The sequence below is a fragment of the Mus musculus genome, chromosome 12 (assembly GCF_000001635.26).
Source record: "Mus musculus strain C57BL/6J chromosome 12, GRCm38.p6 C57BL/6J".
Taxonomy (NCBI): domain Eukaryota; kingdom Metazoa; phylum Chordata; class Mammalia; order Rodentia; family Muridae; genus Mus; species Mus musculus.
The window spans coordinates 103,844,422-103,864,273 of record NC_000078.6 but is presented as its reverse complement, the minus strand read 5'-3'; the positions used below and the strand labels follow the sequence as shown (position 1 = coordinate 103,864,273).

Genomic DNA, 19,852 nt, shown 5'->3' with positions numbered 1-19,852 from the left:
TGATGGGTACCAATCTGCCATTTTGGAAATGTCTCTGGTTCAGAGAGGTCAATTGATCTAAGGGCAGCCCAGCTCTTCCTTACAGAGCTACTCTCTGCCCCCTAGCCTGTCCCCCTGGCCACTGTGCACCAGCCTGTCAGGAATTTCCTGTCAGTCAGAGTCCATTCTCCTGCACAGGAAACAAAGAATTCATATCTACACTTGCAAGGAGCAATCTCTTTGTTTTGGTCCTGTGTCTCCATTTGTCAGGTGGGCACATAACCTACTCTGAGCCCCTGGTGGAGGCAGTGAATCTTCAGCCCCAGGCATCTGAAAGCAGATGGCTCAGTAAATATTGACTTTGCTTACATGCAAGCAACCCAAGCATTCCCCAGGATAGTGCAGGACCAGCCAGCCATGTTGTGTCTTCCTAGAGGCAATGTGACTCAGGACACCAGACGCACTTTGGACACAGGATGTTGTGTTTGTTGTGTTTATGAGGGATGGGTGTTCTGACTGCTTTGCTTAGGACTCCTTTGGTTTAGGCGCAGAGAGAGCTGAGCTCTGTCCCGAACAGTGTGGGTGGTACCTCAGTGCCCACTCGATGGACTTAGCCCCTCTCTGTTTGCTCTACCAATAACTGTGGTGACATTGGTTAATATTCACTAGCAAACCCCCCCATATCCCCCTTGGCTCCCATTGCTTAAATACAGACTAGGACAGGGCTCTGTCTCCTCAGCCTCGGTCACCACCCAGCTCTGGGACAGCAAGCTGTGAGTATAATTTTCCCTAAGGAAATATTGGAGGGGCCCCTGAGTCTCTGCACTTCCCAAGCAGGCAGCCTGTCTGGGAGCAGGATAAAGTTAATTGTGCCTGTGGCACCTAGGTCTCTTGTTGCCATGGGAACATCAATCCCTAAGCTCCCTTCTTGAACCTCACTGCCCAGTAGATAGCTAGTATCTTCAGGTGAGAGGAGACAAAGACGTGGAGGGGCCAAGGTGCAGCCACAGGCATTTCCATGTAGACAGTGCACACCCTTTGCTGGCCTTTCTTGTATGCCCTTTTCCAGCCCTGCTCCTACCCCCTGCATCGTGGATAAGCAAGGTAAGATTAGAAGGACAGTGGGAGCTGTGGCACTCCAGCTATACCCGAGATGCACATACTAGGACCTCAGCCTGTTGTTCACGGTGGCTGTTTCAAGCATAGTGGCCTGTGAGATCTGTGTGTGTGCATGTGTGTGTGTGTGTGTGAGAGAGAGAGAGAGAGGGAGAGAGAGAGAGAGAGAGAGAGAGAGAGAGAGAGAGAGAGAGAGAGAGAGAGAGGGAGAGAGAGAGAAGAGAGAGGAGAGAGGAGAGAGAGAAAGAGAGACTTGGCTTGAGAAAACTTTCTGAGTGAGTGTGCTAAGGTGTCCCATCTCTAAACAAAGCACTCATGTAATATTTTAGCTCCATAGCCCCTCAAAGAGGAGGTTACTGGCTTATTCCCATTTTACAGATGAGGAGATGAGGATAATAGTTTGTCCCAATCATACATAGCCTACCATTCAAACTGAGGCAGCTTCTCCACTCTTCAGGCTCCTGATTTTGCTAACTGAGACATCTTCCCCTCTGGGCTGTAGCCTTGGATAGCTTCTAACCTCGCTGCTCTATTAGGCAGAAGAGCTTCACCCCCTCCCTCTGGCCAGCCTTGCTCTATGGAGATTGGTTTGGTTTATCATCCTGCTGTTTTGTAATGTAAGCAAGAGCGAGGCGGCCAGGTTCAGAGGATACAAATATCCTGAAAAAGCCAGAGGCTAATGAGGGGTGCTTCTGGGAGCTCTGCACACTGGCTCTCTGAACCACTCACTTGATCTTCCTCAGGTAACTGACGTTCCAAAAGTTAGAGGTGTAGGGTCACAGAGAGGAGCAGCAATCCAGCCTTAGACCTGTCATTTTAGCACTAGTATAGAGTGGAGCCCGAGTAGCCACCTCTGCTATCTATTTCAAGTGTTCTGGCTTCAATTTGTACATAGAAAAGGGCTAGAACCTAGAACTAAACTGTGTGAGACTGAACACCAGCTCTTTTCCAGCTGGTTCTTTGGGGTTGAGAATGTGGCTTAGCCTGTCTGGACCTCAGTTTTTCTCCCTATAAAATAGAACTAATGTGAAGAGAAAGTTAGATGAACTGGGTATAAAACACATTTTGTGAGCATGTCCAAAAGGACTGCAGTTATTGCTTGTGTTTGCACAGTACATGACTGCTATCGATAGGGCGGTGCAAATGGGGGTGATGGGACATGCACCTGACCCAGGGCTGGCATTGCCTAGCAGGAGACCATTGTCTATGCTAGTTAATTGTGACTTTGTTCCTGCCATGCCCGGTTCATTAGAAGACTCCTCTGTGCAAACAGGGGGCTTAAAGGGTTGAGGTCATTTGCCCAGGGGCCTCTGGCAATAAATGGCAGAGCTGGGCTTCCACAGATTGTGGCCTGCTACAGTTGATTCTCTGGGTCTGCTTGGGTTACCCTTAGTGGATTGTTCATTTTCTCTCTTAGCTACAATGGTACAGAATGAAAAAGGGGAGGTATTGCCTCTCTCTTGCCTCCCAGAGGCCACACCCACCAACCTCTGAAGTCAGAATGTCACCATGTGTGATCTCCAGCTTTTTGGCTTCTGTCCCTACACCACAGGATTTTAAGCTTCATCCTCCTTTCCAGTTGTCTGTCTGCCTTCCCTCAGGGACCTGAAGGTCATAGGGGCTCAGCAGGGAGAAAGCAGGGCTCGGGACCCTGAGATTTGAAGGAACAGGAAGGGATGCAAAATGTACCTACCTGGATGCTTGAGACCAGAGTCAGGGCCTGTGACACTTCACATCCACTGGCATTGTGATCTGATTAAGAAATGCCTAGGACAATAGCTGAACACTAAAGGCCTGTCCCAAAGAGGATTATCTGAGATTGTAAACCTGCTCCAAATGTGGGTGCTCCATCCCATGGGTAGGAGTCCCAACAAAAGGAGGCAGTGAGCTGAGCTCTGGCGCTCCCTATCCTGTTTCCTCACCCTCTAAGGTGAGAGCCAGCAGCTGCTTTGGGCTCGGGCCATCAGCATGCCTTTCCACCAGGAAGCACCATATCCCCTCAAACTGCTGCCAAAACAAACCTCTCCCCACTTAAGTCATTGCTTCTCAACAATTTGACCCAGCCCTGGTTTCCTCAAGTCTGAGACCCAAGCATTTTGCTGTGTCAGTCAGGGATGGGGGAAAGGAGGGTGTCTCTCCAGGCCTCAGCCCCTTCACCATCGAAGGAGGAAAAGGGAAAGATGGAAGAGAGTGTGACCACCCTAGCAGGGCCCCCTCTACTTCCCCATGCTGGCCTTCCCTCCTTGAAGCTCAGCAGCCCCCAAACAGAGCATGTCATCTCATCCCCCTTCCCGCCAACCCTGCTAAACAGAGATCCTTGGCACTAAGTCCAATGTCTGGGATGAGGAAATAGTTCAGTCAGTCCAATGCTTAACACCCAAGTCTGAGGACCAGACTTTGCTCCTTAGAAGCCAAGGCACAAACCGAATAAGGAGGTGAGCTTTTGTAATCAACCCCAGCCCCCGGGGAGATGGACACAGGAAGATCTCTGCCTTGCTGTCAGCCTCTGACTTGAGGTCACTTGGTATGTTTTCTTGTCACCCTGTGAAGGCCCAGCTTCTTGATGAAGGTGGGAAATTTCCAAGGGGCTCGCCAAATTCAAACAAGAAGTAACAAAAACATCAGGAATGGAAAAATACAGAACTCAATTCAGTGTCCTCTCCAGCCCTAACACACCAGCCTGTTTATGAAAACATCAACATGTACTGTGCAATCCGTGTTCGGCTCTCCAGATTATTTACAGTGAAAGGGCAGAAAGCACGGTGGTAGGTAGAGAGACATCTGTGATTTGTTGTGCTATAACGTTGGAAAGATACTTTTTAGAGATCAAGGGCAGGCAAAATTCAATATTTCTTGTTTTCAACATTCCCCCTTCAGGTTTGCAGATCCCAAACTTGAGGGTTTCATTGTATTAAGATGATAATTCTAGCTATGGGTCTAGGGAGTGTAGCTCTCTTGGTAGTGTGTTCACATAAGACACATGAAGCCCAGAGCTACATAAAGAGGTCATGGTGGTACACACCTTTCATCCCAACACTCTAGAAGTAGAAGGATCAGATGTTCAGGGCCATCCTCATCTAGATGGTTAGTTTAAGGCTAGCCTGAGACATATGAGGTTCTCTCAAAAGAGTAAAATAAAAAGAATGGTGATTCCATTATTGAACTAATAGCTGACTAGGTGGTCTGGCTGCCTGAAGATTCTTCATAGATGTGGCCTCAGCTTCCCAAATATGATGAGAGCATGGGGATGTAGACTAGTAGCCTGTGGCACATCACAGTAAAGAGAATTCTGTAGAACCAGGGAGGCTGGGGCTGGGGGTGTGATCTTGACTTTGGCTGTCTGCAGGCAGAGTTTGCCCTCTCTGATGCAACTCAAGTCTTGCTTCACTTCAGCCACGCAAAACATTGCCCTTCTCTGACCCCTTTTTCCAACCTCTTAGCTTGCAGCATCTGCCAACCGTCCATCCCCAAGATTGCCCTTTGTGAACTTGTCCATGGAAGATCTGATATGGCAGAGACTTAACGCCCTGAGTTCTCCCAGGCCCACCTTGTAGGAGAGGGAAGACAAGGATCAAATCACTTGTCCTGCCTCACACAGCTAGAGGGTGACAGAGCCTGGGTTAGAACTTAGGGCTGTGATGAATAGATGTCCCCACCACACACATATCCCATATTAAAGCAGAGGCACTAACTTCTGCTCTTCCAGAACTGTGATAGGAGTAGTGGCAAGATGGCAGATGGGCTGCCAGAGATGAGGCCAGGCCAGCCTTGGCTTGTGATTACAGAGCGGAGCAGAGACAGTCCCTCTTTTAGAGAAAGCCACTAGGGACTGAGGTTCCTTGTGAGGGCTGAGTGTGGACAGTGCCTGCATTCATCCTCCTCCTCCTCCTCTTTTTCCTCCTACTCCTCCTCTATGCATTTATTTTTATCTTAGGTGTATGAGTGTTCTGCCTCGTGTAGTGCCTAAGGAGGCCAGAGGAAGGCTACAGATGGCCTGAAACTAGTTCCAGATGGTTGTAACCTGTCATTGGAGGTCCTGGGAATCAACCGCAAGCCATTCTCTTCTAGAGCACCAAGTGTTCCTACCTACTATGCCATCTCTCCAGCTCATCTGGCTAGTTTTTCCCAACCTTAGACTTCTCTGTGTGCCCAAGTCACCAACATTTATCTCCTCTCCTGTAAGGATCACCACTATATCAACCTGCTCTCCCTGGGGACCAGAGGTAGCAGTAGCACCCTCCCATGGATTCTTCCAACTTAGAGTGATTGTTAATCCAGACAACAGCGTTCCTCTTATAATTACTGACAAGACCACTTCTCACCCGGTGCCTTGGTTTCTTCCCTACAAAATGGGTTGGGGACCTGTGCTTCAAGACCATTTCAGGTGGAACCTGAACGGTTGAGAGAATTGGTGAGGAACTGAATTACCCATCAGTGTAATGTCGGTCCGCTGTGCTGTCACTTGTTAACTTGGAGTGCATAGTTTATCATCTCCCTTCCCAGCAAACTGAAGGGCAATAACAGCTTCCCTGCAGGACCCTGGGAGTTCACACATGTGAGGGTTCAGGACAACACTGGACAGATGGAGAGCATCCTATCTGATCTTACTTTGTTTTCACACGTGCATTTGTGTGATGTGTGAACAAGTATGTGCAAACACACACCAGTGCATGTGTGTACAAAGGCTTCAAGTTGATGTTGGATGTTTTCCTCAGCCACTTTCCACCTCATTCATCAAAGTAGTGTCTCTCATTGAACTTCTCTCAGAGCTTCTTTGAGATTCTGGCTAGCAAAGCCAACCCACTTGTCTCATGGGTGTCCTGTCCCTTACTCCCCCCTTCCCTATGCTGGGATTGTAGGTGGCTACTATGTCCCTATCTTATGTGGGTTCTCAACAGCTAAACCCCAATGCTCACACATGCCTAACAAGTGCTTTAGCTACAAAACTGTCTCCATTTTTAAAACATTTTTTTCTTCAAAGATAGAAGTTCAGAACAATGCTTAATCTAGGCTGGGCACAGTGCCTGTTACTAGACCACCACAGTTACTTTGATATTGTGTCAAGTGATAGCTGATAGGGTCACCACAGCCCTGACCTTGCATCTCTTTCTGTGTCTTGCAGGAAAATGACTCCCTCCATCTCATGGGGTCTACTGCTTCTGGCAGGCCTGTGTTGCCTGGTCCCCAGCTTTCTGGCTGAGGATGTTCAGGAGACAGACACCTCCCAGAAGGATCAGTCCCCAGCCTCCCATGAGATCGCTACAAACCTGGGAGACTTTGCAATCAGCCTATACCGGGAGCTGGTCCATCAGTCCAACACTTCCAACATCTTCTTCTCCCCAGTGAGCATTGCCACAGCCTTTGCTATGCTCTCCCTAGGGAGCAAGGGTGACACTCACACGCAGATCCTAGAGGGCCTGCAGTTCAACCTCACACAAACATCGGAGGCTGACATCCACAAGTCCTTCCAACACCTCCTCCAAACCCTCAACAGACCAGACAGTGAGCTGCAGCTGAGCACAGGCAATGGCCTCTTTGTCAACAATGACCTGAAGCTGGTGGAGAAGTTTCTGGAAGAGGCCAAGAACCATTATCAGGCAGAAGTCTTCTCTGTCAACTTTGCAGAGTCAGAGGAGGCCAAGAAAGTGATTAATGATTTTGTGGAGAAGGGAACCCAAGGAAAGATAGCTGAGGCGGTGAAAAAACTGGACCAAGACACAGTTTTCGCCCTGGCAAATTACATTCTCTTTAAAGGTAAGTGGCAGAACCAGCTTGAGTTGGCGACCATGGAGACACCCATACATATTCTCAAGGACCAGTTTATGAGCTCTCATGCCAGGATGTGGTATTGCCCCATCACGTTCCCTACTCTATGATGTGTACTCTGACATCTTTCAAATTATCAATTAAGCTTAGGAATTGGCTTCAAACATCAAGTCCACTGACTTCTTTGAAGGACTGATTGGGGCCTTGGTTGTCCTAATGTTCATCTCCCCTACAAAGGAGAGTTGTAGAATGTGCAGTCCTTCCCCAGCTTCAAAACCAACTGTCCTGGTTGTGATGGTCTGAAGAGAGTACCATTCCATGGAGTGTACTTGATCAGCCCCTCTGTTGCATACCACCATTATGACCTCTGGAAACATTGGCTTGAATCTGGCCACTCTAATCTATTAGCCTTGATATTGGACCAGCCATTTTACCTGTTTGGGGTGTGACTGCCCATATTACAAGGGACAAAGCTAGCTGACTGCTGTGTGGGGAATGAAAGAATTAGGGAGGTTACCCAGTGCACTGACATAAGCACCTGATCAACTAACATCCCAAGCAGGGCCTACAGCCTGGAAGTCATTTGTTCAAGACTCTCCAGAAATTGGAGTCAAAAGCAGAAGCTGCTCTGGCCTTCATGACACCCTTGCCACCAACAGAGTCCTGTGGAGGACACTATCAGACCAGCACAGCTCAAGGCCCATCATTTCTGTGACAAGTGTAGGTGTCAACTCCACCCCAACCCATTCACCAATTCCTATCCAAAAGGAAGGTGAAGTTAGGATTCCTGCTGTCCTTCTCTTGCTGACAGCCTTGATCTTGGGTCCCTGAGAACTCAGCCCACACTGACAGCTTCAGAGATGGGTCCCTGAGACCTGTGTCCACTCCAATATCCTTGGTGACAGGTTCCCTGGAGCCTCTCCCACTCTAATGGCCTTGTTGATATGTCTCTGAGACTCTAAGGCATTCTGATGGGTTCTAGTTGGTGGTTCCCCAAAGTCCCAACCTACTCCAGTATTCTTGACTGTGGTGGTCTTATACAGCAGATAGACTTCTGCACTGAACCCTTGAATATAGAAAGGGGCTTGAGGTGCCAAAAAATATTTGTCCTGAGTTATGACTGAATTTCCAATGAGTGTGCCACTCCTGATAAGAAGCTAACAAATAGAATTGTCAGGAATTCCATTTATAACCCCAAGTCACCTTTCTATAAGTATATAACAATTATGTAAGATATTTTCTAGGCACCATGGGGATGGTAGCTCTCAGCTTCTGTGGTCTGGAAAGTCTAAGTACTCCTTGAGTCCTGAGTTACCCTCACCAAAGTGCCTGGGCAGCCTAGAAGGCTAGTAGTGTCCCCCCCCCCTGTACATGAAAAGTCAATGGGCTGTGTCACCACCTCATTGTATAAGGTCTGCTCTCACTCTCCCCTCTTCAGGCAAATGGAAGAAGCCATTCGATCCTGAGAACACTGAGGAAGCTGAGTTCCACGTGGACGAGTCCACCACGGTGAAGGTGCCCATGATGACCCTCTCGGGCATGCTTCATGTGCACCATTGCAGCACGCTGTCCAGCTGGGTGCTGCTGATGGATTATGCAGGCAATGCCACTGCTGTCTTCCTTCTGCCCGATGATGGGAAGATGCAGCATCTGGAGCAAACTCTCAGCAAGGAGCTCATCTCTAAGTTCCTGCTAAACAGGCGCAGAAGGTGACACCCAGACAGAGACCTTCCCTGAGTGTCCCAAAGGACAGAAAGTGCTTGCAGAGGGTGGACTCTAATTTAAGGCCACAGCTAAGTGTATAGGCCAGAAATAGAGCTCTCTGGGCAAGTTTGCAGGGCAAGGCTCTGTTCCTGTCAGTCCTCCATATTGCTGCTAGGTCTCCAGGACCCAGCTGTCCTAGAGTGTGCTCCACAGATCAGAGGACCTGTGCACTCTGAGTTCTGGGCTCTGCTGCCTGTGAGAAACCATGAGCTACATGGAACTTCTGGCAGTCCTGAGTCTAAGTGTGTTAAGTCCAGAGGTTGTATCCTTCCTTCCTGGCCAGGCCTCTGATTAGGTCTAAAACCAATAAAAGTGTAGAGAAGCAGATAAGGCTAAGACCAGAGTGGGTACCAGATCCTGAGGGCTGGTCAGACCCTATTGGGCCCTTCTCTTTCTCTGTAGTTTAGCTTTCAGCCCTATGAGGGTGAGGGGAATGTCACTCAGCTGCACTTACCCTAGCTCCCCTGAGAGAATCAGATCCAAGGGGGATCCCTTGCTCTAGAGGAGGGATTGACCAAACACAACAGGTCACAGTGAGGCTTGGCTCCCTGTAAAAAACCTGAATCTGCCTGGAGGTCTTCTTGAAGAAGGTGGAATATCAGGGGCTTCCAGGAGCTTGAGCTTTGAATACCCACTGATTTTTACCTTCTCTTCTGCTGGAAGGTGACCATGGAAAAGGGAAGCACGGGAAGGTGGTTTCATGTCCTGCTGGGTTAGTGGCACATTCAGTGTGAGAACCAGCCAGAAATAATTCCACAACTGGGTGGGTCTTGACAGAAACCAGAAATCCCATGAAACTCCTATAATTTTAACTCTTACCTGACCACCAGGTTAGCCCAGATCCACTTCCCCAGACTGTCCATCTCTGGAGAATATAACTTGAAGACACTCATGAGTCCACTGGGCATCACCCGGATCTTCAACAATGGGGCTGACCTCTCCGGAATCACAGAGGAAAATGCTCCCCTGAAGCTCAGCCAGGTGACCATGGCAATGTCGTGATGTCCTGTGTGACTGACTGTAGGGCAGCACAGGATGTGGAGATAGTTCAGAGCAAGGCTGGGGAAGACGAAAAGGATGAATACAGATTCCGGGCTAAGGTCTTTCTGAGGACTGTCAGGATTCACTTGGCTAGGGCGTGGTCAGATGTCAGCTGGGAGGGTCTTCTTATGCAGATGGAATTGTGGGCCCTTCCCTGAGCTGCTGTCCCAATCCTTGGTTTCATCATTATCTGGAGAATTTGACTTTTGGACTCAGATTACATATGTTCACATAGAGGTTTAGGCCTGGTGACCTCAAGAGGGTGCTCTGGAATCATCCATTCCTGATACTTAGAGCTATTAGTGAAACATCCATTTGAAAGTATGATTTCTGAGAATTTAAAGGCAGTTCAGAAAGGGCAGAATATTCTTAAGAGTTTGGACATCAAAGGTCATCCTCAAAACCGTGTCACAATGTGCTCACAGCCACACACTGAACAGGGACACTTGCATAGAGGACATGAAGTTCCTCTCTCTGAAGCTCTGAGCTGCATCCCAGGCCATGAGAGATGGAATCAGGAAGGGAGAACAGAGGGGAATGGATCAAGGCAGGCGAAGAGTGGGAGAGGAGGAGAGTTCTTAAGTGGTCACCGTGAAAGGGGTCTGGGGGAAGAGCAGAAAGAGATGGAGGGAGACACTCCCTAGTGAAGTCTTCCCTGGGTGAGTCCCATGTGAGACATAGCTCCAGCCAGGAATGGTAATCACCCTACCTGCAACTGGGCCTCTGCTTCTCTCTCCACAGGCTGTGCATAAGGCTGTGCTGACCATCGATGAGACAGGAACAGAAGCTGCAGCAGTTACAGTCTTACAAATGGTTCCTATGTCTATGCCCCCTATCCTGCGCTTCGACCACCCTTTCCTTTTCATAATATTTGAAGAACACACTCAGAGCCCCATCTTTTTGGGAAAAGTGGTAGATCCCACACATAAATGACCACCCTAAAATGTCATCCTTCCTTCTGAATTGGGTTCCTTCCATTAAACACAGGCTGGCCTGGCTCGTGCCTGATGCTACAGCAAGTCCTTGACTCTGTGGGTTGTGTGTGTGTGTGTGTGTGTGTGTGTGTGTGTGTGTGTGTGTGTGTGTGTGTGTGTGTGTGTGTCTGTGTGTGTGTGTGTCTTTATGCCCTGAGTTTGTTGTGGACTTGAGATCATAGTATGTCTTGATATCTCCTCCAGCCATGCAAATAGGTTGTGGGTAGAGGACTGTGGCTGAGACCACAGACTCTGGTCCAAGAACCATCTGCTCTAAAAAAAATAAATCTGTCATCTCTGGAAAATAAAGAGGACATGCTCAATGACTCAGGGTCCAGCAAAAGCCCATGTCCTCTAGTGATTCCTTTTCCTCTGCCTTCTGCCCCAGGCGGGTGTCCCTCCCACTGCCAGTGGGGCCTCAGTCCATGGTGATCACCACGGGCTTTCAGAGTTGCCAGTTCAGGGGCCAGCTGTCAGCTTTGCCATCTTCCTATTCCATCAAGGCTATGTCACTTCCCCTCTCATTCCAACATGTCACCTCACCATGGCTGGCCCCTCCATCTTACCTGCAATTTCCTGAGAATGGCTAGGGGAGATTGTTGGCCAAGGCTGCTGTATGACTTTTCCCAGAGAGATATGAACAAATGTCTGCTCGCCCCAGACATGGTGCCAATGGTATCACTGCATTCAAGTCTAGCATGGTGAACCAATGTGTTTATTGCATGTAATTTATATGGCTCAAGTGCAGCTGCATCACTGAAAATCCCACCCCTCGCATGAGTGACAGCTCATGATAGGTGCATCCTGGGAGCACCCTTGAACAACTTGGCAGAGAATCTGCAGAAGACGTTTCTTTCCTCAGCTATTGCTTATTGCTTTCCTGTAGTCAGGGAGGGTCTTGTACGTCAGGGAGGACCTATCACATACTTTTTATAGGCTTCCTGAACCTTTTTCTCTGCTATCGTATAGGGTCCTCCCATCTCCCTTCAGAGGAGAATGTTTCAGAACTAAGCAAGTCGCTACACAACCGAGCCCGTCTTCCATGGAGCAGGAGCGGGACCTCAATCTGCTCCTTGTTGTTTCTGTCTGCCAACGTGTTTAGGAGAGGGGTTCACACATTTCCTAGAAGCAACCCCTCTCCCAGTGATCAGGGTGGGCATCTCTGGGTCTCAAGTGCACAGGCATAGCAGGCCTGGTTCTATTTATTCCATGTCCCCCATCTTCATCTTCAGTTACAGGACCATGGTCTGTGGGTGGCTTCAAACGGCCATCACAAGGAGAACCCAGGGTTTCTCCATGATCACTTCTGTCTCTCAAATAACATCCATGCCCCAGCTCCTCCCTTCTCTGTCCTCCTCACTGCCTTTCAGAGATAGTCACATCTCTATAGCTGCAGCAGGAGTCTAACTTGAAATCCATCCTGGTCACCAGGCCAGACAACCCCAATGATTCCATCATCTGTAAGACCATTGGATGGAGCAGAGTGGACCTGCTGTCTGACTCAACTAGAATGCTCCTATTTTGGAAATATCCTTCCCATCCTAGGCTGATTTAGGAATCCTACTAGCTTCTCTCAGAACAAGAATAGACAAATAAGCAAAGCCTAAGTCTCAGAGCTCCCTGTTAGTGTAAGAGGTCGCATCTGTGCAGGTTCATATTGTTTAGCCTATGGCTGGGTCCTGACTTGTGTCTAAACAAAGGGCATATTCATATCAGGGGCTCCAACCTCCTCAGTTGCTTCTGATGACACAAACTCTAGCAATCACCTGCAGGAAGGATTTTAACCATGAAGGCCCTGTGATCTGTATTCTGAGGTCCCTGCTGTGTGTGTCCTAACTGAAGCTGGGAAATGTCTCAGAACATTTCCGAACATCACTGAGGATCAGAATTTGAACTGACAGGAGGTTCTGGTTCAGGAACTTCCCCCCCTAAGACCATGACAGCAGGCTGGGGGCAGGGGCAGCTTTGTTGTTCACCTTTCTGACTGGCTGCAAGTCAGGCTGACATCCCAGGTTTTTACTCAGGTGGTGTCCTGGGATGGCCACACCATGATGCTGGCTGCAGATGAGATGTGCTCCCATTCACCCCATCTGAAGATGAGGACAATGAGGTTCTAGGAGGTTGTTTCCCTCCTGCTAAGTCATGTGACTAGTAAGGAACAAAACCAGTTTCCTGGGAGGCACTGGCTCCTAGAAACCTCAAAAGCTCCGTTCACTGCTGACTACACAGGGATCTAATCCCTCCACACCCTGGGAGGCACGCCAGGGCATCTTCCTGCAATACCCACCCCAACTTCGAGGGAAACAGCACAGCTCCTATTCCTATCCATCTATGTTGCCAGGTATTTTCTGACCCCCCAGTGTTGCAGGTTAACTGAGTTGCTCTGTGTAGCCAGCCCAGGATGCAGGTCTTCTAGTTCCAGGTCTACCTGGCTGCTGTCCTCACACCCCATTCACCTAGAATCCAACCTACCAGCTACCTCAATTTCTCTGGCCCAATTGAAGCTACCAGCAGAGTGGCTGCAGGGACTAGGTATTCTAGTCTTGTTCCTCCACAGAAAGGGACATCCTCGGCTCTGTGACAGTTGAGATGGAAGCATAAAAGCAGAAGCAGTGTGTGTCGAAACAATAATGGCCTTACATGTTCTATCTCTGTGTGGTGTGGCCCAGTCTAACAGGCTGCTTCAGGACACTTTGAGGAGGAAGGAAGGGAGGCACCATTAGCTAAGTCAGAGGGGGATGCTTTTCCATGACAAGCCAGATGAACTGGAATTTCCAGTTTTCAGGAGAAGTGACCCTGACCCTCTGGACCCCTTATCTGCATGAAAAGAGTCTCTTGAGCAGATGGACAAAGAGTCAGATATAGTGACAAACAGATACACACACACAAGAGAGGTGTTGGATCTGAATGTAATGTTCCAGTTGAGCATCAGACTTTTTATAATACAGAGTAAATTGCATATCATAACAGAATAAGGTACATTGAAGTTTTCCAGGTGCAAGAGGAGTGACTTCAAAAGGAACCAGATAAATGTTTACCCTAGAGATTAACACCTCTGTCTTGGGTGGCCCTGTGTCAGGCAAGAGTTTTACACTTTAGTGTTAATAGCACCAGGGGGTTATTAACTCTTGACAGGCTTTAGTGTCACTGACCGGAAATTCTCTAGGCCTCCTTAAATATTATCTAGTCTGAAGAATCCTCATAATTAGGATAGTATAATAACTCACTCTTGGTATGGAATGTAGTCAGTAATAAAATTATTATCTCAGTGAGAATTTTAGTCTCTTGCTGTAGACAACTGAGTACATGTCTTTGATTTATTTAGTGCTTAATTAGTTGCTGAATAGGTTAAGATCCTTGCTGTTATCTGGGATCTAGGAACACTGGGAAAGGCTTTAGCTAACTCAGGATACAATCTTAAAAGGCATTTACAATAAAGTAATACTAAGTAGAGAGCACGTGGATCCATACACTAGACTAATGAGGATTTGGAAAATTAATTTTATGGGTTAGGGGGATGGCCAAAGCTCCAGGAGTAAGTTTCCTTGAAACTCTTTCCTCATGAGAAAGCTTTCAGACTTTCATCTGTCAAGCTGACTCCACCGGAGTGCTGTGGCAAAGAAGCCAGTGAGCTCTGAAATCCTTCCCTTCTGTTCAGTTTTCTTTTATTTATGGTAACCAATACCATGGATCTGCTCCAATGTGCCAGAGCTTATTGTAGGAGCTCAGGCCAAACCCATAATTTTTTCATTAGTTGTGTACAAAACTAGCGACGGACATTTGTCCAAAACTAAGCACAGACATATGTCCCATCTTGGGGTCAGTAGCCTGAGGATTGGCTCACTCTGAAGGAGTGATGCAACTATGGCCATGGGTCAGTACAGAACCTGGCATGGGGTCTGCATACAACTCACACTTTGAGAGCTCTGAGAAATAAGCTACAGCAGACATCTGCAGGATTTGGTAGCATAATTGAATTTGTTTCTTTTTTTCTTTTTTAATATTTTTATTAGGTATTTTATTCATTTACATTTCCAATGCTATCCCAAAAGTCCCCATACCCCCCCACTCCCTTACCCATCCACTCCCACTTTTTGGCCCTGGCATTCCCCTGTACTGAGGCATATAAAGGTTGCATGAACAATGGGCCTCTCTTTCCACTAAAGGCTGACTAGGCCATCTTCTGCTACATATGCAGCTAGAGACAAGAGCTCCGGGGTACTGGTTAGTTCATAATGTTGTTACACCTACAGGGTTGCAGATCTCTTTAGCTCCTTGGATACTTTCTCTAGCTCCTCCATTGGGGTCCCTGTGATCTATTCAATAGCTGACTGTGAGCATCCACTTCTGTGTTTGCTAGGCCCCGGCATAGTCTCATAAGAGACAGCTATAGAAGGGTCCTTTCAGCAAAATCTTGCTAGTGTATGCAGTGGTGTCAGCGTTTGGAAGCTGATTATGGGGTGGATCCCTGGATAAGGCAGTCTCTAGATGGTCCATTCTTTAGTTGCAGCTCCAAACTTTGTCTCTGTAATTCCTTCCATGGGTGTTTTGTTCCCAATTCTAAGAAGGGGCACAGTGTCCACACTTTGGTCTTCATTCTTCTAGAGTTTCATGCATTTGGCAAATTGTATCTTATATCTTGGGTATCCTAAGTTTTGGGCTATATCCACTTATCAGTGAGTACATATTGTGTGAGTTCCTTTGTGATTGGGTTACCTCGCTCAGGATGATGGCCTCCAGGTCCATCCATTTGCCTAGGAATTGCATAAATTCATTCTTTTTAATAGCTGAGTAGTACTCCATTGTGTAAATGTACCACATTTTCTGTATCCATTCCTCTGTTGAGGGGCATCTGGGTTCTTTCCAGCTTCTGGCTATTATAAATAAGGCTGCTATGAACATAGTGGAGCATGTGTCCTTCATACTGGTTGGGACATCTTCTGGATATATGCCCAGAAAATGTATTGCTGGATCCTCCGGTAGTACTATGTCCAATTTTCTAAGGAACCGCCAGACTGATTTCCAGAGTGGTTGTACAAGCTTGCAATCCCACCATCAATGGAGGAGTGTTCCTCTTTCTCCACATCCTCACCAGCATCTGTTGTCACCTGAATTTTTGATCTTAGCCATTCTGACTGGTGTGAGGTGGAATCTCAGGGTTTTTTTGATTTGCATTTCCCTGATAATCAAGGATGTTGAACATTTTTTCAGGTGCTTCTCTGCCATTCGGTATTCGTCGGGTGAGAATTCTTTTTTCAATTCTGAGCCCCATTTTTAATGGGGTTATTTGATTTTCTGGAGTCCACCCTCTTCAGTTCTTTATAATTATTGGGTATTAGTCCCCTACCTGATTTAGGATTGGTAAAGATCCTTTCCCAATCTGTTGGTGGTCTTTTTGTCTTATTGACAGTATCTTTTGCCTTGCAGAAGCTTTGTAGTTTCATGAGGTCCCATTTGTCGATTCTTGATCTTACAACACAAGCCATTGCTGTTCTATTCAGGAATTTTTCCCCTATGCCCATATCTTCGATGCTTTTCCCCACTTTCTCCTCTATACGTTTCAGTGTCTCGGGGTTATGTGAAGTTCCTTGATCCACTTAGATTTGACCTTAGTACAAGGAGATAGAAATGGATCGATTTGCATTCTTCTACATGATAACAACCAGTTGTGCCAGCACCATTTGTTGAAAATGCTGTCTTTCTTCCACTGGATGGTTTTAGCTCCCTTGTCGAAGATCAAGTGGCCATAGGTGTGTGGGTTCATTTCTGGGTCTTCAATTCTATTCCATTGGTCTACTTGTCTGTCACTATACCAGTACCATGCAGTTTTTATCACAATTGCTCTGTAGTAAAGCTTTAGGTCAGGGATGGTGATTCCACCAGAGGTTCTTTTATCCTTGAGAAGAATTTTTGCTATCCTAGGTTTTTTGTTATTCCAGATTAATTTGCAGATTGTTCTTTCTAATTCATTGAAGAATTGAGTTGGTATTTCATGGGGATTGCATTGAATCTGTAGATTGCTTTTGGCAAGATAGCCATTTTTACAATGTTGATCCTGCCAATCCATGAGCATGGTAGATCATTCCATCTTCTGAGATCTTCTTAAATTTCTTTCTTCAGACACTTGAAGTTCTTATCATACCACATATTTTTGTATCCAATCCTCTGTTGAGGGGCATCTGGGTTTTTTCCAGCTTCTGGCTATTATAAATAAGGCTGCTATGAACATAGTGGAGCATGTGTCTTTATTACCAGTTGAAACATCTTCTGGATATATGCCCAGCAGAGGTATTGCGGGATCGTCCGGTAGTACTATGTCCAATTTTTTGAGGAACCGCAAATAACACCATTTAAAAATGGGGCTCAGAGCTAAACAAAGAATTCTCACCTGAGGAATACCGAATGGCTGAGAAGCACCTGAAAAAATGTTCAGCATCCTTAATCATCAGGGAAATGCAAATCACAGCAACCCTGAGATTCCATCTCACACCAGTCAGAATGGGTAAGATCAGAAATTCAGATGACAGCAGATCCTGGCGAGGATGTAGAGAAAGAGGAACACTCCTCCATTGTTGGTGGGATTCCAAGCTTGTGTTTGTTTCTGATGCGTGACAGGTTTACTTTGTCAACTTAACAGGATCTAGAGTCACAGTTTCAGGGGGTGAGTGGATGGCCATTATTATTGTGGGAAGCATGGCAGCAAGCAGGAAGACATGTATGCATGTCACTGGACCAGGAACTAAGAGCTTATATCCCATGCACAAATGGAAGACAGAAACAGAGATGGAGATAGGGGAGTGGGGTGAACTGCAGTAGCTTGGACTTCTGACACCTCAGAGCCCACCTCCATTGACAAGTCTCCTCCAGTGAGGCCACACATCGTAATCCTTTCCAACCAGCTTTACCACCTGGGAACCAGAGCACTCAAATATTTCATTCAGGGTGAAAGTAAGGGAAAGTCGGCTCCTTTGAAAAGGGAGATCCAGAATGAGAATCCACCTTTTGTCCCATCCAAGGAATCAGTTAGTTATGGATCAGTTATAGTTGTTATAAAGAGCCCTTAGAGCCTTGCCTTAAATACACTAGGTTTCAAACTGACAAAGGGAAATGGACTTACTATAGTTTAATCAAACCAAGGAGAAAAAGAGTCCCAGTTGCTCATGGTCTTTTCCATAACAATGTTAAGAACTCAACAGGAGATATTTAGCTGTGCGGTGGTTTGAATGGGAATGGCTGTCATAGTCTCACAGATTGAAATGTCTGGTTATTAGGCAGTGGCACTACCTGAGGAGGATTAACACATGTGGTCTTCTCAGAGGAAACATGCTATTTGTGATGGACTTTGAGGTTTCAAGAGCCCAAGCAAGGCCCAGTGTTACCTGCAGATCCAGATGTAGAACTCCCAGTTCTTTCTCCGGCACCATGTCTGCCTGCGTGTCACAATACACCTTGCCATGATGACAATGGACTAAACTTCTGAAGTTGCAAGCCAGCATCAATTAAACGGTTTACTTTATAGGAGTGGCTGTGGCCATGGTGTTTCTTCACAGCAAAACTAAGTAAGACACTACACAACACAAGCCAGGAAATACACTATGTCAGCCCAAGTTATCAGAATTGTGTGAGATCTCTTCTGGGAAGGTAAGTCCCTGCCACTGAGGCTAGCCTCAAGGCTTCCAGCTTTCCCTTAACCCAACATGGAATTCCTGGGAAACTAATTATTTAGAGTCCATTGTTTCAATAATTTAATAACACAAGTCTTTTTCTTCTAAATTTCTTGTCTCCTGTCAGTTTGGGTACAATGTGTACCTACTGCCTTCTCTGAGCCACAGTTTCCATGACGATACCTTCCACTTTACTTTCAGGTCTTGTGGCGCTAATTGGTTGGTTGCAACGACAGCCAGGCCCTCAAGTTATAGCATTGCATGGCATAGTTCCATGGCCAGCCCCAAAATCAGCCCCAGGCTCTCCCCAAAAGTCCCTACCACATCCCCTCCCCTGAAATCCGCTTGTAAGTGTCCGGGGAAAGACCTCAAGGGACAGCCAGGGTTACACACCCAGCCTGTAACATTCCTGCTGGCCTCAGATAACTCTACGCAGTAGGTCCTTCACCTTCCTCCTCTCGAGTCCTCAGGGTGGGCATTGCCAGCCTCCATCTCCTGGGCTCAATATCCCATTCATACCAAGGCAGCCAGCTCAGCTACTATGGACAACAGTCAGGAGAACAAAGGTCTTGCTTTATGTATCAGCACACAGTAGGCCCACAGTGTGTGCTGGGAAGGTAACTGGCTTCTGGTCTTTGATCTCTTGCCTTTTCCTGTTCTCTGCTTAGAGAGACAAGAAGCTATCTTGGGCAAGCTTACCTCCTGCCAGGCACATGACCTGTTTCAGTGATTCTCCTTAGGGTTACCATTCTGAGCCAGAAAATCAGCCATGGGCTTGGTGACTCATTCTATGAACATGTACTCCTCCAACTACCTTACAGGAGATAGGAGACTTTCAGCTCTGGATTTTCAGAGGTAAATTACAGAGTAGAGTCTGCGTCCTTGTTCCTCTTCCTTTAAGCTCACTTTCCTCAACAGGGACACACACCTTGATCTCCTAGTGAGAACTCCTAAACCTCAAAGGAGCACTAACACTTAGAATAGCTGCCCCACTCTGCCCCCTCTTTTTCTTTTGGGTTCATCAGTCCTGGTTAGTCCTAATTGTTAACAGTTTGTTAAACTCACAACCCCACTTCCCCCATGAACTTCCCTGAGGTTGTATTTGAGTGTTCTTCATGACACGTTTGCAGTTATTACATTTAAACTACCAGGAAAAGTGGCCTGCTGTCCTCTGTGCCCAGCTTTGAGTAGCAGTCCAGGTCCTGGGCTCAAAAGAGGGAATTGGAGAGACTGGGGACAGAGGGAGCTGACTGTGGCCTAGAGTTTCCAGATTCTGGTCTCTACCAAAGGAAGGATTCAGAGATAAGATCAAATAGGGAGGAAAGATGGGAGGAAGTTTATTAGATTCCAATCACACATTCAGGAGCAGCATGGGCTTCTGAGGGAGGTAGCATCTCCTCACCAGGCCTTTAGAGAGCTCATTTGATGGATACCTCAGTGGAGTGTAGGATTGTTCAAGGGGGAGGTGCAGAATATGTGAGTTCTATAAATAGCTCTGAATTTTCCTGGAAAAAAAAGTTTGCTCTCCATTCTGTCCTTATATGGAAG

At 47.1% G+C, this 19,852-nt stretch overlaps 1 protein-coding gene across 2 annotated transcripts; it reads left to right on the top strand.

Annotated features, from left to right (window-relative positions):
• The first annotated feature begins 654 nt into the window (after positions 1–654).
• Serpina1a (serine (or cysteine) peptidase inhibitor, clade A, member 1A) lies at positions 655–10,979 on the top strand. Of its 2 annotated transcripts, NM_001252569.1 has the most exons (6): positions 655–752; positions 3,646–3,860; positions 6,218–6,849; positions 8,300–8,570; positions 9,456–9,606; positions 10,408–10,979. In NM_001252569.1, the coding sequence occupies exons 2-6, from the start codon at positions 3,796–3,798 to the stop codon at positions 10,597–10,599; spliced, it is 1,311 nt and encodes a 436-aa protein (NP_001239498.1). In that variant the 5' UTR covers positions 655–752; positions 3,646–3,795; the 3' UTR covers positions 10,600–10,979. The 2 variants fall into 2 exon arrangements, with proteins under 2 accessions (NP_001239498.1, NP_033269.1); NM_009243.4 differs by lacking the exon at positions 3,646–3,860.
• Positions 10,980–19,852: the final 8,873 nt, after the last annotated feature.

Bases quoted from the DNA above. Each gene is read 5' to 3' on its own strand.
- Serpina1a (NM_001252569.1), top strand. From the start codon at position 3,796: ATGTACTGTGCAATCCGTGTTCGGCTCTCCAGATTATTTACAGTGAAA. The intron at 6,850-8,299 runs GTAAGTGGCAGA...TCCCCTCTTCAG, and splicing joins AAATTACATTCTCTTTAAAG to GCAAATGGAAGAAGCCATTC. The intron at 9,607-10,407 runs GTGACCATGGCA...CTCTCTCCACAG, and splicing joins CTCCCCTGAAGCTCAGCCAG to GCTGTGCATAAGGCTGTGCT.